Source organism: Oncorhynchus mykiss, chromosome 26 (genome assembly GCF_013265735.2).
Source record: "Oncorhynchus mykiss isolate Arlee chromosome 26, USDA_OmykA_1.1, whole genome shotgun sequence".
NCBI classification, from domain to species: domain Eukaryota; kingdom Metazoa; phylum Chordata; class Actinopteri; order Salmoniformes; family Salmonidae; genus Oncorhynchus; species Oncorhynchus mykiss.
Window position 1 is genome coordinate 17,924,838 of NC_048590.1, and position 16,686 is coordinate 17,941,523.

The following is a 16,686-nucleotide window of genomic DNA, read 5'->3' on the forward strand; positions in this document are numbered from 1 at the left end:
AGGCTGTAATCGCTGCCTATGGTGCTTCAACAAAGTACCGAGTAAAGGGTCTGAATACTTATGTAAATGTGATATCAGTTTTTTATTTTTAAAAAATTAACACATATTTCTGCCCCAGAATCTCCCATAAATGTTTAATCGGGTTGAGATCTGGTGACTGAGACGGCCATGGCATACATCGTTTTCATGATCAACAAACCATTGTGACCACTCGTGCCCTATGGATGAGGGAATTGTCATACTATGGGGGCATAGCTATGGTAGCCAAAATAATACATGACCCTAAGCATGATGGGATTGCTGTCACGTCCTAACCTTAGTTCCTTTTTTATGTCTCTATTTTCTTGGGGGGAGCACATGGGGAGATTGGCAAAGTCAGGTAGGAGACCTGAGCCAACTCCCTGTGCTTACCGAGGCGAGAGGCACCGTGTTATGCGGTGAGGCGCACGGTGTCCCCAGTGCGCACGCATAGCTCGGTGCGTCTCCTCGGCCCGGGTCATATGGCACTAGCCATACGCACGGTGTCCCCGGTTCGCCAGCACAGTGCGGTCTGTTCCAACCCGCCGCACTTGCCGGGCTACAGGGGGTATCCAGCCAGGACAGGTTGTGCAGGCTCGTTGCTCGACCTCCAGTGCGCCTCCACGGCCCAGTCCATTCGGTGCCTCCTCCACGCGCCAGGCCTCCTGTAGGTCTACCCAGCCTGGTGGGCCCTGTCGCAGCGCCACGCACCAGGCTGTCTCTCCGTCTTCTCCCTCCAGGTTGTCCCTCCTGTCTGTCAGGAGCTGCCGGAGCCGCCCGTCAGTCAGGAGCAGCCGGAGCCGCCCGTCAGTCAGGAGCTGCCGGAGCCTCACGTCAGTCAGGAGCTGCCGGAGCCGCCCGTCAATAAGTAGCTGCCAGAGCCGCCCGTCAGTCAGGAGCTGCCGGAGCCGTCCGTCAGTCCGGAGCTGCCGGAGCCACCCGTCAGTCAGGAGCTGCCGGAGCCTCCCGTCTGTCAGGAGCTGCCAAAGCCGCCTGTCAGTCAGGAGCTGCCAGAGCCGCCCGTCTGTCCGGACCTGCCAGAACTGCACGTCTGTCCGGACCTGCCAGAACCGCACGTCTGTCCGGAGCTGCCAGAGGCGCCCTTCACTCCCGCTTGTCCGGAGCTGCCAGAACCGCCCGTCTGTCCGGAGCTGCCAGAGCCGCCCGTCTGTCCGGAGCTGCCAGAGCCGCTCGTCTGTCCGGAGCGGCCAGAGCCGCCGTCTGTCCGGAGCTGCCAGAGCCGCCCGTCACTCCGGAGCCGCCAGAGTCTCCCTCCTATTCGGGGCCCGCGGTAAGGGTCCCCAGTCCGAGGTCGGCGGCGAGGGTCGCCACTCCAGAGGTGCCACATAAGTGGGCCAAGACTAAGGTGGAGTGGGGTCTACGTTTTATGTCTCTATTTTTGGTTTGGTCAGGGCGTGAGTTGGGGTGGGCATTCTATAGTTTTGTTCTATGTTTTGTATTTCTGTGTTTCGCCTGGTATGGTTCCCAATCAGAGGCAGCTGTCTATCATTGTCTCTGAGAACCATACTTAGGTAGCCTGTTCCCACCTGTGTTTGTGGGTAGTTATTTTCTGTTTCTTTGTTTTCACCATACAGGACTGTTTCGGTTTTCCTTTATTCTCTTGTTCGTTTGTATTCAGTGTTCAGTTTATTAAAGGTATCATGAACACGTACCACGCTGCGCTTTGGTCTACTCCTTCTTCCACCAACGAAAATCGTTACAACTGCTTAATTAACTCAGAAATCACATCTGTGAGGAAGCATCTGCTTTCAATATATTTTGTATCCCTCATTTACTCAAGTGTCTCCACTATTCTGGCAGTTACACGTAGGCCTATTTTTTTTTGTGTGTGTGTGTGTGTGTCTGCAGAAGATCTGCATTGCTTTCAATTGCTAGACTAGTGACGTCCCTGTATCTAATACCAGAGACTAACAAGCCATGTGGGCCCTGGGCACATCAACTTACCATAATAAGCATAGTGAAAAGTCCTGTCATATATGCTGGTGCACGGTCTGTACATGTCAGTTTCACTTTTTTTTCCTGAAACAGAGTAATTAATACATAATCAAGTGAGAAATAAGAGCAAACATAAAGGAGCAAACAAGCAGTAGTATCTATCTGACTCTCGCCCCGAGCGGACTGACGCCGCTCCAATCAAGCACACATAATGGGAGCTCCCGGACACGAAACTGTGCAGTCAAATCACATCTTAATGTGTATTAAAAAAAAGAGGGTCAGCGACATCAGACCCTGTTTCCAGAGGAGCAAGGGAAAGTAATGACCCCTTCGAGGTCTGATGAGAAAGGAGCTGACATGCCTGAGCTGCAGTTTTGCTGCTAAACAGAGAAAGCCAGACATAAACAACCACCCTGGCATGTGTTGATATCCAACATGTGCTAACTGTTGTTATGCAGCAGTACATAGAGACAGCAAAGGCTGTTCATCTTACGATAGACTGCAGAGCATCCAAGACTAATAAAAGAGTTGATAGCTATATCTGAGGGAGGGGGTATGGGTTGTGGACAACTCCAGGATACACTATATTTTACAGCCTAGGAGAAGTTGAGACGTGCTTGTGGAGTATGTTGATAACTTTACAATGGTGGAGTTCACGCAAGAACAAAAAGTGGAGGCGACAAATGCCATGTGTGTTTGCGAAAGGGAAATGTCGCCCAGAGGATAGAGAGAGGTGGAGAAGCACTCTGTGTGCTTCTACTAAGATGGTTCCAGTCCCCACCTCTGACACTATAAATCAAGCGCACCAGCGCAACAGACACTTGATGCAGCAAAATAATAGACAGAGAAAACACTGAACACATGCATAATCTTCAATTGTTGATTTATTCTATGCACGGACGCATACATAGAATAAATAAATAATTGAATAATATTGATAGTGTGTTGTTTAACAGCCCACCAAGAGGCATAGGAAAAGGCTTACCTTGGGAGACATATCCTGTTTCTTCAGGGTCTTCTGCATGACTTGGATCTCATACTCAGCCCTATGGTGGCCCTAGGGGGGACAGATACCCATGAATCAACATCCAGCGGTATCACCTTAGCGGTATCAACACATTTTTCCTCAAGATGGAGGAACTAACATCATCCAGGTCAAATGGCGTTTTTACCAGTTGTCAAGTGCATAGCAACACCCACACAGAAAACTCTTGTCATCTGCTAAGTGTTTCAGCTCAGTGCGGTGGGGAACACCACCAACATTTCTAGCATACAGGAGGAAATGCGTAACAGAACAATGTTAGGAGTACCGTATCTGTTAGAGGGGATGCAGGTTTTACAAAATGGGTTTGGCATTCATGCATTTGGAAACGTTTACTTTACCCTCATTCTGATAAGGACACCTATTAGAATACATCTACAGGTTATATTAATTATCTTGCCTGTCTACTTAACAACCTTACCCCCATCTACCAGTAAACCTAAACAGTCATTGCAGTCATTTCATATTAAACAGAAGCAAGTCCATATCTGTGTGAGCAGACAGAAACAGAGAAGGTAAAGCAAGTGTCTTTGTGAGCAGACAGAAACAGAGAAGGTAAAGCAAGTGTCTTTTTTTTTTTTAAACCATCACTGACATGCAAAGAGCCAAGGGAGAACCACAGCAGTCAGCCATGAAGCACAGTTTACCAGATACCCTGGTGGTAAGGCAGGGGAAAGGGAAACAATTGCTACCATCAGGAGGTGCTGCCTAGTGCCTAAATGTTAAAAAAAGATGAGGACAGGGGATGTTAAGAAGCACCTTTGTGTGTGTGTGTGTGTGTGTGTGTGTGTGTGTGTGTGTGTGTGTGTGTGTGTGTGTGTGTGTGTGTGTGTGTGTGTGTGTGTGTGTGAGTGAGTGAGTGAGTGAGTGAGTGAGTGAGTGAGTGAGTGAGTGAGTGAGTGAGTGAGTGAGTGAGTGAGTGAGTGAGTGAGTGAGTGAGTGAGTGAGTGAGTGAGAGAGAGAGAGTTAATGAGGTGTGGGGGTAAAAAACATGGTACATTAAATTCTGCCTCAAGACCTAGTCAATGTTGCGGTATTGTCTTGATCTTTTCTCCTATTTCTTGAGTTTTATTCGTTATTTTATCTATGTTATTACTTTCATCACTACACTGTTGGGAAAGAGCTCACAACTAAGCGTTTCACTGTACTGTTTTACACCTGTTGTATCCTGTGCACGTGGCGAGTAAACTTTGAAACTTGGTGGCCAGATCGCCATTAGGCTACTCCCACCCCTCACCCCTCAAAGTGGCAAATAAGGGACTGTTTGATAGGGGGTCATATAAACAATGCCTTATTCTTTTTTTACAGGTAACATACCATGAATTCTTTCTGAAATAGATAAGAGTGTTAGAGTGAAGGAGAGTGATATAAACCTTGTTGGGGGAAGTTGGTTAGTATTGAGTAACAGCATCTGCAGAGAAAGCTGCTAGAAAATGAAGTTCATAAATAAATAAAATCCATTTCAAACCTTGTGCATCTGCTTCAGGAACCACCATAATATAAAACATAAAAAACATGATTAAGAGGAGAAATCATTTTTCAATGTTTATTGTATCAGATGTTCTTGTCCAAATTGGCCAAACAGGTTCCAAAACAAGGGCATAGGCTCACCTCTTCCTCTTCAAAGCCAGTCAAATCCCAGATGTAATTTAGTCTCATTTGCCTTCTCTTCCAGTGCTCCATGAACATGGCAGCTGGGAAACAAAACACAACTCATCCTTAAAATCAGTCCCTCCAGGATTTTGCAATCAAAATTTGTTTAGCAAAATCAACAATAGCCATCTTATTATGCGTAGTCTCGTGAAACCAGACACAAGGCAACAGTGTCCAGGGTCTGGTTTCAGTGATGGACTCTTTTGGCATAGAGGAACTACATCTCTGCGTACATCACTACTCTATCCGGGGTGGGTCCTATTCAGATGGAAAACTCTCCCAACAAATCACGAGGCAGACAAGTCAGAACGTCGCGATTCGAAACAAAAGTTTGAAGGCAAAACCTTTGCAGTGGTTTTTAGTAAAGGTAATTGATGCAAACTAGCCACTTGTGAAATGCAATCACTAAAAATAACCTCTGATCTCCATCTTGCTGGCTACTATTTTGTGTTTTATTAAAGTGTGACGACTGACGTCGGAAAGGTTGATCCCCTCCCAGGCAAACCGGCGGGCCAGGGACCCTCATCATACCTTAGCAAAAAATGTAATAATATGGCAACATATTAAAATGAATAGATTTGGTAGATAGTTTTTTATTATTTTGACCTCCCAACATAATTGGAAGAGAAAGTGTAAACTAGCATAGCCCATTAGCTAGAAAGGTAACTCAAAACTCCTAAGAGCAGCTGTTTAAACAAAGGTTAGCCATGTGTTGGCAAAAATACATATCCACTACCAGGAGCCAGTGGCACTAGCCACACTGTAGCCTATTCGAGGGGGGGGGGGGGGGGGGGGGGGGATTAAAGTCTGTCAAATACACCAGTGAGTGTAATTTGCTCCAATGAGTTTAATTTGCTCACAATTAGCAGTTTAGCAATAAAGTTGAAATCATTAGAAAGAAGAGATTCTCCTTGTTTCTCCTGTACTTATGTAATTCAAAATTCCTTTATTCTGTTGTTGCTAGCGATACACTGGGATTAAAATGCAGACCCCCTGCAGTACCTCCACGGACCCCTGGTTGAATACCCCTGCTACGGTATATGCCAAAATAGTCCAACATTGAAACCAGACCCTAGGTCTAGTCACTGCCTAAGGTTTGGTTTTTCGAGACAATTATGCAAGAGCTTTCAAATTTGACCAATTACTGCAATATTACCACATAAAACAGTCAAATTATTTCAGTTTTATTGCATTAGAACTGACAGATCACTGCATAACAAAGAAGACTCGCAATGTCAACCAATCACGGCACATTTACCACATAATATGGTTCAAACAAGCCGCACGTCAAACTTTTTCCTTCATCAGCCTATTTGTGACAAATTGGACAAAATCATTGCATATTGCAATGAACAATATTATAATTGCCGCAGTATAATCAGGCATTTTTGCCCACAAGTTTTTTTAATTATTTTTTTAATCACCACGAAATCCTGGAGGGACTGCTTAATGACTACAATACGAGAAAGACAGAGCAAAGTGAATGGACCAGGGTTTAAACGTCAAAATATAGTCCAAAAGATCAACATCTCTGAAACTCAAACAGGTTATGATCTCATCTCCTCTTAATATAGGAACCTACAATCCGAACCTTTACCACAATTTTAACTCAAAAGATCGTCTTCTAATGGCAACTGACACTGGTCTCCCGTGGCCCTGCACAGCCTGGTCTCATAGACTAGACGTAACATAGTAAATGTAAATCCAGGACACTCAAAGTAGTATTATATGTTTTGTTTGGTATGGTTACATAAGACAGAGGGTTATTTAAGTAAAAAATAATAGTAGGTTGGCTCTGAGACCAGGTTGCCCTGCAGGACTCTGCCTGGTCCTGTGGTCTGTAGCAGATGGCATTGTTTTATTGGCAGAAGATGAGAGAGAGAGAACATGGGAGGGATGGCTCACCCCAGAGGGCCATGAAGATGGAGAAGAAGACAGTGGCCGGGTTGTCAAAGAGATGGCTGGCCCTGGCCGTGCCGCATGCGGTCTTCAGCTTCCAGTAGCTGCAAGCGCGGTCACACAGTGGGCACATGGTGATGTTGTTTCTCGGATCACAAATCTCCATGCTGCGCGTGGGAGAAGAATATTTGTGGAAAACCTCAGTAAAAGAGATCTAACCATAATGACCAGCATAAACTCAGTTACCAGTTTTAGAGGCTATAGAGTCCAACAGCAACAAGGAATGAACGAATGTAGCAGTGCACAAAAAAGACTAATCCTTGCATACTGCCAGTTCTCGCAAAGGTTGTTATTTATCAAATTTTTAATTTGACGGGAAAGTGTGTGCGTATCTCCACGCAAATCTCAGACCATGCGTATGCACAACTTCTAGTGGTTAATCAACAGTATTGCAAGCAAATATTGTCATTTGGGGAAATGGAGGTGGTTGATGAACAGTAATTATAATAATGGTAGGCTAATAACAACACGGGTCTAATGATAAAATGGATGTATTTGCCGTTGGTAAGAAAATCACATAGCAGCATTTATTTACTGCTACACAACAAATATTAGGCTACCATTCCATCGCTCATTTAATAGACAGGTAGCCTATGACAGTATGGGTAGGCTACAGTATTGCTGTGCAATAGGAGCACGACATAATGGCCTATTTAATCTCAGAGCCTTATAACAAGGCAAGAGAGAAACACAATCATGTATTGATAAACAAAATATTGAAAAACAACCCGTGTTTTGCATAGAAGTGCTGGCTGTAGGCAGCATTTACTTGAAATACCATCAACGCACAGACTAGCGATAAACCCTCACTAGTGCTTCCATGCCATTAGAAATCTAAACATGTTGGTGTAGTTGTACGTGTAAGTGACGTTGTTCGTAGTTGTGGGTTTAATTATGGTTGTGGGAGGTCAGTGTACCTGGGAATGTCATTGTCCACAGTGGCACAGCCGTACAGGAACACTATGGCCCCCACTATGGCAGCAGGGATCAGCATCTGGGTGTAAACCCCCAGCCAGGCAAAGTACAGGCCAATCTTCTCCCCAAAGTACTTCCTGCAGGAGAGAAAGGGAAGCAGCACGGAGTACATACATCAGGAATCAATTCAGATATGGTGATTAACTAACATTAACTCAAGCACATGATATAATGCTTTGTCTGTTTCATTGCTACAATACAGTGCAGTATGTGCTCTCTGCATTGTCATGTCCTAGAATTTAGAGCAGGATTCTCTCACCTGATTAACCCAATTGGTTGGTACTTGTAGAAGACACTGTAGCTTGCCCATTCATCATACAAGATCTGACAAGACAATAACGGGTAAAACAACATCTTTAATTAAACAAAATACTTAGAGGCAAATCCATGATGGAGAACAAAATTTAATTACTATTTAATCTAGCTTCTTATCTTACTTCCGAGACTCATTATAAAACAGAGGACAAGTCGTTTTGGGCTCATAGATGATTGAAATTCATCAAGCAGATTATGCATTTAAAAAATGCTGATAGGAAACGGTCAGTCCCATCACAAAGCCCTTATGAAATATTGCATGGCCGTTACTAGTCACAGCTGCGCAGTGATCTCAATGCTATAATGGCAGCCTGAGTTTTGCCAAAGGCAAAGTACATTGTGTCTGTGTGATTGAGTACATCTGTACACAGAATGTCACGACTCCCGCCGAAGTTGGTGCCGCCACCGATCCCTCTTTCCTTTCGGTTAGTTTTGTCTCATGAGTTACACCTGTTCCTATTTTGTGTGTTCTTGATTCGCTTCCCTATTTAGCGTGTGGAACCCGCAACCTTTGTTGTGCGGGATTATTTTGGTGTTCACGTTTGTGTCGTTGGTGTTGTTTGTGCTCCGGACCGTGTTACCCTGTGTTTTGGGTTGGTCAGTATTTTGTGTCCTGTGTGTTTGGGCATTTACTTTTGGTGCCGGAATAAAGTGCATCTTTCCCCTGGAACTCTCTGCTCTCTGCGCCTGATTCCAATCTACACACCTAATCAGCCGTGACACAGAATCAGTGCCATTAAGGTCCAGGGGCCTTAAAACCCCTTAAGTTTATTTTCCCATGATCTTTTCCCTTAAAGTTTCCTTAACTTTAGTCAGTTGCAGAACACATTTTAAAACCTCTTAAGGATCCGCCCCTTTAAAAAAAAAATGACATACCCAAATCTAGGACCTGAAGCAAGGATATGCATATTCTTGATACCATTTTAAAGTAAACACTTTGAAGTTTGTTGAAATGTTAAATTACTATAGGAGATTATAACACATTTGATCTGGTAGAAGATAATACAAAGAAAAAAACATGACTTTTTTGGTATTTTTTTTGTACCATCATCTTTGAAATGCAAGAGAAAGGTCATAATGTATTATGCCAGTCCAGGGTCCAGATTTTCCCACTAGATGGCAGCAGTGTATGTGCAAAGTTTTTTTTACTGATCCAATGAACCATTGCATTTCAATTCAAAATTGTGTATCAAGACTGCCCCAAATGTGCCTAATTGGTTTATTAATACATTTTCAAGTTCATAACTGTGCATTCTCCTCAAGCAATAGCATGGTATTCTTCTATTGTAATGGCTACTGTAGATTGGACAACACAGTAAGATTAACAAGAATTTAAGATTTCTGCCAATATCAGATATGTCTATGTCCTGGGAAATGTTCTTGTTACTTATAACCTCCTGCTAATCACATTAGCCATAATCAGCTCAACAATCCCACTGGGGACCAACTGATTAACATGTTAAACTCTGACACCCTCTGGTGGCATTTTCTAAATTATGCATAATAATGTATACTATTCTCATTAAGTAAAAATGGAAGAACTGTGGGATTCTGATAAAGGTGTCAGAAATAATGTTACTGGGCCTCCCGAGTGGTACAGCGATATAAGACAGTCCTAGAGGCACTGTAGTGCTAGAGGCGTCACTACAGACCCGGGTTCCATCCCGGGATGTGTCACAACCGACCGTGATTGGAAGTCCCATCAGGCAGCGCACAATTGGCCCAGCATCATCAGGGTTGGGGGAGGGTTTGGCCGGAGGGGCTTTCCTTGGCTCATCACGCTCTAGCGACTCCTTGTGGTGGGCCGGGAGCTTGCAGGCTGACCCTTGTCGCCAGTTGAACTGTGTTTCCTCCAACACATTGGTGCGGGTGTTAAGAAGCATGGTTTGGCGGGAGAACGCATGACTCGACCTTCATCTCCCGAGTCCGTTGGGGAGTTGCAGCAATGAGACAAAATCGAAATTGGGGAGAAAAAGTGGGTAATAAACAAACAAAACAAAAAAATAATAATGTGACTACTACAGAGCCTGAGATACTAGCTAGCTAACAGGACTACTAGCTTGCTTGCTCACAAGACTAGCCAAGTTAGCTACGTTGTTGCTTGCATGCGATTGGCTATGGTCTTTGGGGTGGCACTCAGTCTGGGAGACAGTGCTGCCTGTCAGGCATCATTCTGGGCTTGAATGCCCCACGATTTCAGAAGCCCTTAGCTCAAGGTAAGGAATATTTAGCTTGCTAACATTCTAACTTAAAAACTGATAATGAGCTCCAAACACAAATGAAAGCAAGATGTTAGCCTGAAATGTACCATCCCATAGTGTAGCAATCAATAAAAACGCATGCGCTGATCCACTGTGGACTCTGCCGCCTCAGCCACACTGACAATCTATCATCTTTACGTCCACTCCTATTTATAGAGTTTATCTCGTGATCTTGACAAAACAACTTTTATGTCATGATCATAAGATAAATAAGTTGTGATCTCGATAACGAGAGAATAATTTTTATTCATATGTCCTCTCTGGACTTTTGTACTTAAGGGAACCACTTAAGATGTTTTATGAAACCGGGCCCAGGATCAGCATGTAGGGACAGGGTGCTGTGGTCTGCGTCGTCTGACAGGTCAAGATCATCCTTGAGCATCGAATGTTATTTAGATGACTCTTATATTGCTACTCAGAAGTCGCTAGCCTGCATCTACATGAAATTATATAAGTACATTTCACTGTTGGTCTCATGTTGTACTCCTCTGCCTGTCAGACATGTGGTTTCACTAATAAAGTGCCATCGCTCTCAGGCAGGGAAATGGGCACACATGGGTCATGCCATCAGAGTCTCACCATTTTTTATTTTTACTGAACAGTGAACTGTAGTCCCAATGGCACAGCACCAAACAGAGCTTCAGTAGGTTACCATCCTCCACCCCAATGGCCCTGTCTGTTCCCAAACAGAGCTCCCACTTTGCAAGACAAATTAGTGATGCCTGTGACTCATCATAGACCAGCGTAACACAGGACTGGAAAAACAACAAACCATGGAACAACTCATAACAACATCACCTCTAAAATGTGATCATGCCATCATCTCAAGGACAAAAGTCATTTCTGTGAGAGAGCACTCAATTTGCTCTGTGCACGGACTACAGAAGATGGGTGGGAAAAAACATTCCACTGCCATACGGCAACTTGGAAATTCTTTAGATTTTCTTTTCTCTGGGCTTAAATCGCTTAGATTCGACCAGACTGGTTGTCGTACAATGCTTGAGGATGGTGAAAAGGGATTAAGCCTGTTGCCGTGGTGACACTTTCAATACAGTGTAATTATTCTCTAAGCCAAATGGGTCTTTTCCTATCCATTGTTGCTGAGGGCTTGCGTTTAGACAGTATTTGAATTCTGTGCTTGAACCTTTTCAATATGCTCTGTCGCTATCGACGAGACTTTCCTGTCCTCACAATAAAATGGTTTATGATAATCGCTAACAGTGACACAAAATAATGGATCAGTTGGTGATTTCATTGATTGCATATTGACATGACCGATGATTCGCTCGTCTCACCTTCCTGTCGTTGGCCTCCGGCCCCATGCCGTCAACATCCCCCTGCAAGACACGTAATGACACAATGAGTGTTGTCTGGTCACAGAGCGCTTGGCTTTGCATGGGTATTGATAATATGCGCAGTAATATACCCACATCGTGAAGAGGGTACGCAGCACTGTAAACACCATTGCCAAGGAGACTGGTGATTCCTGTAAACGTCATTTTCAAGAGATTTCAAATGTTACTATCAAACAGAAGGCACACAATAGCAGTAATATTCTACTACAGCATACCAGTGGTGTCTAGAAAGATACGACAGGTGTAATTTACAACCCTAAAGGAAACAAATTCATTGTAATATCCACAAGAGAGGCTTACCCATGGTGTATTTGGCTTTAGTGCATCTTGTACGTTTCAACACTTCATAAACCTAAATGGGTAAATAAACATAAATGTTTAAAAAAAAATAATAATACTTCCGCAATGTATTAAGACGATCTCAGGTAATAATCACATCCAAATAGGGCAGACATCCTGTCCTGTGCAATGAATTTGTTCAGAAATGGACCTCAGCTCCTGGCCATTAATGAACCACTCATAATGCATCGATGGGCAAGTTGTTTTCAAACGTCATGGCTATCTCCAAAGTCATTTTAGCTCAGTATTGATGTTTCTGTTGAGCGGTAAAGTTCTACACCATCTCCACTGGGAGCAACATCCGCTGATTGAGAAAGAATCCAATGGAAAGTAAATCACATGAACAAAACAAAATGCGTTTACTTGTGGTGTGAGGGGCTTTTTATTGACTTGCCCATCATTCAAGCAGATCTATAGTACTTACTATTGAGGCCCTGGTTTTGCTGTCGAAGAAAGACTCTCTGTCTGAGAGATCAAACCTGTTAATACAGAAGACAGAGGAGCTTTCTGTCAGTGGTTGATTTAAAGAGCCATGTACTCAACCAGGAGAAGCTATGTTCGTGTTCCGTGCAGACATGTCATATCAGATTTGTAGGTACGTGGACAGCAATGTTTTTTTTCTTTTCTGGCCAAGATGTCCCACACACGTGCTGTCATTAGTTAGACCAGACATACAATACAAGGTGGTTACAAGGAGAATATGGTTGCAACATGTATTGGTAGCTAGGGTTAGTCAGCAGCCTGGCCTACACAGTGTTCATTGAGAGTCAGGAGCTCAAAATAGCCTGTAACCTCTATGCCCACTCTCTTGAATAAAATCCAGCTTGTTTACTAGCTTCGCTCGAAACACATTCAAACATTGTTCTTTTTACAATACATAATATTCTAACATCCAAACGCGGATGAATTATTCCTTGAACATCAGATAGGTCTCTGTTTAAAAATAATATTGAATCGCAGAGTGGATCTCTTCCAAACAACATCTTTGTTCAGATTTTGTATCCGTTGATTTTGTGCCTGTTGATTTTGTGCCTGTTGATTTTGGGCCTGTTGATTGCACCTCTACATTAAAACCGTCATGGCACAGTGGGGCCATTAACCATGTCAAAAATGACAAAGAGCTCGAGACTGGTGAAGACTGCGGGGGTAGAAGAACCCTTTAAATTACATTTATTTCAGCTCAGCCATATCACATGATGGGGAAACACACCTACTGAGATGAATAATTACAGGTAGCAGCCTGTATCATTCATACATAATCACATATTCTGCACATAAAAGCATCCAGCTCACTAATTACAATCTTTAACACTAAAACTGCTGGGCCTTGTGGGACCCCCCTTCAAGCAAATGAGCAGTCATTTTGACTGCGACATTCTTACAGTGTAATTCATATTTCATATATGCTATTGCAAAAAGTATCCGTTGGTTGTGTTTATGAAGGTCTAAGGTAACAGAATACTCATTATTTCATTTCAAATAGCAATTGCATTTTCATTAGTTTATGTTACTGTAAAACACAAAAATGCAGGTGTTTAGTGGAGTGCCTTTGTTACAGCTATGAAACAGAAAGCATACAGTACGTCCATTGAACACGCTAACAGCTTCCTTTTATAATGACCCCCCCCCCCCCACACACACACACACACACACAAAAAGTAATACCCCAACCACCAAGGTGCGCAGTCAGCAAGACGCACAGTCTAATGATGAAAACATCAGTAGCCTAAACATCATTATAAGTGTGCTTGATAAATACTGAAAATCAGCACATATGCAATAATGGCATTATAAGAAGTGTCGATATGACAGTAGTGAAAAATAGTCAATTATTTATTCGCTGGATACCATGGCGAATTTGTTTGTATCTTTGTCATCAAAATGGAGGTAACGCATGATCTCTCTGAAGCAATCCCGTGACAAGTTTTCTCGAAATAAAAGTATCCCATTCAAGTCTGACCAAAAGCTCTCCATACACACGCTCTTTCCACCGAATACTCTACGGACATACCGGATTAAAATGAACACTTCCAGGTCATCAACAGACAGATCCCAGGAAGTGTCCTTACTCTGTAATGACATTTGGTGTTGATAATCTCCATGGAGCAGTGTCATTGGCAAGTTCTATCCAAATGGTGCCATCCCTTCTGCTCTCCTCTCTCACTGTACCATTTGGTTGTGGCGGGGGAACCTACGCAGTTCCCACCATTCTGGCTTTCTTTTTGCACTTAAGCCTAGAAGGTGTAGGTTATTCAGGCTGAGGCTCAGAATCCGAAGAATAATCATCATGATTCATTTCTTCCCCGCCATCTGAGTCATTTTCATTCGGATCTTGTAGCATCGCTAAGACAACATGTGCATCCATTCATCTTGGTCTTCTTGCCATTGTAAATTACGCACGCGCTCACTATGTACACTATGTACTCCCCCAATGATTTATTTTTTAAATGGCATGTATATATATATGTATATAACTCCAGTTCTGTTTGTCATATTGAGATTCTAACAACGGCAGTGTGTTATATAGACCTATTTAGGAAAAAGTCAAGGACAGAGGCGGGCAAAACGGAAAAAATGGCAGAGTAATAATTGTTTTAAAACTTATGAGCAGTCAAAATGACTGCTTTAGCGGTTCTAGTGTTAATAACGCCACAACCTGTGCTGTAATGATTTAAATAGCTATACTGTGGCATTGTACCCATGTCTTGCATTGAAAATAAATGTCTTTCCGATTGCAATAAACATTTCAAGCCACTTTGAATTTCTCACATGCATAGTACTGGAAGTATACCCATTAACCTTTGAGCTCTGCATCGTTGATCACTTGTCAGAATGTATTTAATGTTCAATGATGAGACTAAACCCCTGAAGCAATGCCACAGGTCTCAGTGCTATTACTATACTCACAGGTGCTGCTTTTCCCTGGAGAAAGGGTGGGAGAGATGCTTCACATTTTGGGCTCTATTCGGCTCCACTTTAGGATGAAGTGGCGCAGTCGCTTTGCGGATGAACAGATTGATCCTCTCCACCACATCACTTCCCTGTTTGACCTCGTACACCTGAAGGGAAAGGGGAAACAGGAAGAAAACATGTTGAGAAATGAGTGCATGAAAGGCTATCAGTTTCATTTTACTTAACAACTTTACTTGAACAACTTAGTCATTTAACAGAACACTCTTATCCAGAGCGACTTACGATTAGTGCCTTCATCTTATGATAGCTAGGTGAGACAACAGCCCATCACAATCGTATCAAGGACATGTTCCCTCAACAACGTGTTTATCAGCAACGTCAGTGTTAGTAGAAAAAGACCAGGGGGGGGGGGGGGAGAGAAGGGTGGGGAGGGTGGCGTCGGGGCGCTGTGAGAGTTATTTAAGGTACTCTTTAAAAAGAGAGAGGGTTTTAGACCTTTCAGAAGCCGTGCAGGGACTTCGCTGTCCTGATTTTAGGGGAAAGCGTGTTCTCACATTGGGGTGCTAAGAGAGGGAAGAACTTTGACTGGCCAGAGCGGGAGCTGCCTTCCCATAGAAACTGACCAGTGATCTACAGTGATCCATCTAAAGGCAGGCCATACCTTTTTGGTGGGCATCTTGAGCTTCATGAATTCTGCCTCCCGACAGAGCACATTCCAGGGAGCATGGATCTTCAGGAAGCCAATTCCTGGGATTTTGTTCTGGAAAACAGAGCATGTGATGTTGAATAAAATAATAATAATAAGGCAAAAGGTTTTCATGGATATTTTAATGTGCGATGAAATAAGTTTCCCCTGTTTTATTTGCATGATATATGTGTCCCTAGAATGAAGCTAATGTCACATCTCTAAGGACTAATCAGTCTCTCCAAGGTAAAGCACAGCAATGCTACTGCAGCATTGCAACTGAAAAAAAGTCGCAATGCTACAATAGCAAGGATTGTTGTTGGTTTGAGTCAGCCAACGGCTGTATCCACTTGAATAGAAAGCAATGTCTCATAGTCTAATATATACAGGATAAAAGTTCTCTCTCCACAATCTCCTCTATCAAAAACAACAGTGGTTATGTAAGTCCCTCTCATATGCTCCTGACCTACATCCTCACACCTCCCAGCCCACTTCAGGGTCCTGGCCCTGTCTGTTGAGAACACTGTGGCAGACTACACTTTTCACAGCAATATCAAGCAGAACAGATCCTGCCAATTCTATTTTGGGGCTTTGGTTCGATTATCCACAAACAACCCTCATTCATGGACAAAGTAAATTAATAAAATAAAACAGGGAGGGTTTTTCTGACTTACTCATCAACAAAGCATACAGATGTTGTCAATAAGTATCAAATCCTTTTGAATTTGCCTTATTAATATCACTCAAAACAAAACTTCAACCCATGTGAGCAACAATCACTAAATGGTAAGAGACCTCTTCATGCATGCAATAGGAACCCAACTCCCACAGAACCACATGCCTCCTACCATTTTTCTGCAAAATGTCACGTAACAGACATTACAAAACACATATCAACGATAAAAGATAGAACAGTAAACACATGTCAAATCTTTACTTAAGTGGTTTCAGTAGTGGTTTGCAAATGGAGTGGTTAGGAACTAGGCCTTACCATTACTCTTTCATACAGGGCAGTTTCCCATAGTTTTTAAATCCCAAATATGTTTTATGATGTATACTGTAGATATTTAAATCTGAATGGGAGACACAATGGCTGCGGTCCAAACACTTAAAAGACACACCCTCGTACACTTACCATCGCCTTGTGCCCTTTGGGGAATCCCCGTCGTCATCTTGGAGGGCCGTCCAAATGATTAGCCAAGCAAGGGAGGTTTG

General features: G+C 43.2%; 1 protein-coding gene across 2 annotated transcripts in view; it reads right to left on the reverse strand.

Annotated features, from left to right (window-relative positions):
- LOC110506336 (anoctamin-1) overlaps positions 1-16,686 on the reverse strand; it is a 58,768-nt gene that overhangs the window by 15,853 nt on the left and 26,229 nt on the right. The window contains exons 4-16 of one of the 2 annotated variants that reach the window (XM_036963702.1): positions 15,448-15,546; positions 14,781-14,932; positions 12,298-12,352; positions 11,835-11,886; positions 11,610-11,665; positions 11,475-11,516; positions 7,863-7,927; positions 7,546-7,680; positions 6,575-6,735; positions 4,628-4,710; positions 4,485-4,493; positions 2,960-3,031; positions 1,984-2,058 (exon numbers count right to left, since the gene is read on the reverse strand). In XM_036963702.1, the coding sequence (XP_036819597.1) occupies positions 1,984-2,058; positions 2,960-3,031; positions 4,485-4,493; positions 4,628-4,710; positions 6,575-6,735; positions 7,546-7,680; positions 7,863-7,927; positions 11,475-11,516; positions 11,610-11,665; positions 11,835-11,886; positions 12,298-12,352; positions 14,781-14,932; positions 15,448-15,546 (1,056 nt within the window). The remainder of the gene's footprint in view (positions 1-1,983; positions 2,059-2,959; positions 3,032-4,484; positions 4,494-4,627; positions 4,711-6,574; positions 6,736-7,545; positions 7,681-7,862; positions 7,928-11,474; positions 11,517-11,609; positions 11,666-11,834; positions 11,887-12,297; positions 12,353-14,780; positions 14,933-15,447; positions 15,547-16,686) is intronic. The other variant, XM_036963701.1, reaches the window with a different exon arrangement.